The sequence below is a fragment of the Condylura cristata genome, unplaced genomic scaffold (genome assembly GCF_000260355.1).
Source record: "Condylura cristata isolate star-nosed mole 26May11 unplaced genomic scaffold, ConCri1.0 scaffold00007, whole genome shotgun sequence".
NCBI lineage: Eukaryota > Metazoa > Chordata > Mammalia > Eulipotyphla > Talpidae > Condylura > Condylura cristata.
Window position 1 is genome coordinate 2,520,282 of NW_004567108.1, and position 758 is coordinate 2,521,039.

At 64.8% G+C, this 758-nt stretch overlaps 2 protein-coding genes across 2 annotated transcripts in view; one reads left to right on the forward strand and one right to left on the reverse strand.

Moving 5' to 3' along the window:
• The window catches only part of FAM173B (family with sequence similarity 173, member B), an 11,920-nt gene extending 11,867 nt beyond the window's left edge, over nt 1-53 (reverse strand). Inside the window, exon 1 of the mRNA XM_012721722.1 lies at nt 19-53. Coding sequence (XP_012577176.1) covers nt 19-31 — 13 coding nt within the window. The 5' untranslated portion in view covers nt 32-53. The remainder of the gene's footprint in view (nt 1-18) is intronic.
• A 325-nt stretch (nt 54-378) lies between these two features.
• Nucleotides 379-758, forward strand: part of CCT5 (chaperonin containing TCP1, subunit 5 (epsilon)) — an 8,967-nt gene continuing 8,587 nt past the window's right edge. Inside the window, 1 exon segment of the mRNA XM_004678055.2 lies at nt 379-573. Coding sequence (XP_004678112.1) covers nt 469-573 — 105 coding nt within the window. The 5' untranslated portion in view covers nt 379-468.

The window sequence follows — 758 nt, forward strand, 5'->3', positions numbered from 1 at the left end:
CGCGGCCCGCCGGCTCACCTCCTCCCGCCATCGCGAGATTTCCGGCCGGGGAGGGGGCGGAGGGAAACCCGGAAGTGGCGTCTACCATCTTCCCAGAGCCGGGGGGGAAGGGGGCGAAAACAATGCTCTAAGTGAACGAATTCTTCGTGGAACCCGCTGCCCAAATTCTCTCACTGTGTAGCTTGACGCCATGACTTCACTAGATCTACATATGTGTGTGGCTTCTAAAAGCTCTCGCCTCATCTTCATTTAAACCTCCCCTACAACTTTCTGAAACATGGAAGTTTCCGGGGCGGCCGATTCCAGAAGATACTGTCCGGCGTTAAACTGGTCTCGGGTGCGAAACAAGTCGCACGCGGCCTGCACTGCGCCTGCGCGAGCGCTGCGCCCTCCCGCGAGAGGAAGTCGCGCTCTGAGCTCTGGGCTGGTCTCCGCTGGGTGGGCGAACGTAACTCCCGCAGCATCGCCATGGCGTCCGTGGGGACTCTCGCCTTCGATGAATATGGGCGCCCTTTCCTCATCATCAAGGACCAGGACCGCAAGTCTCGCCTTATGGGACTAGAGGCCCTCAAGGTAAGGGGGCCCGGCGCTGGCCGGCGGGGAGGCGGCGGGCCTGAAGCTGTGCGCCTGCGCAGCCTGAGGGGAGCGGTTCCGCCATGTGCTCCCAGGGAAGGCGGCCGCGGGGACCCCTCCGCCCCGGCCCGCACCCCGGTCCTCGGGCTCGGGAGGGGCCAGCGGGCGGGCTTGTGGGCGAGGGT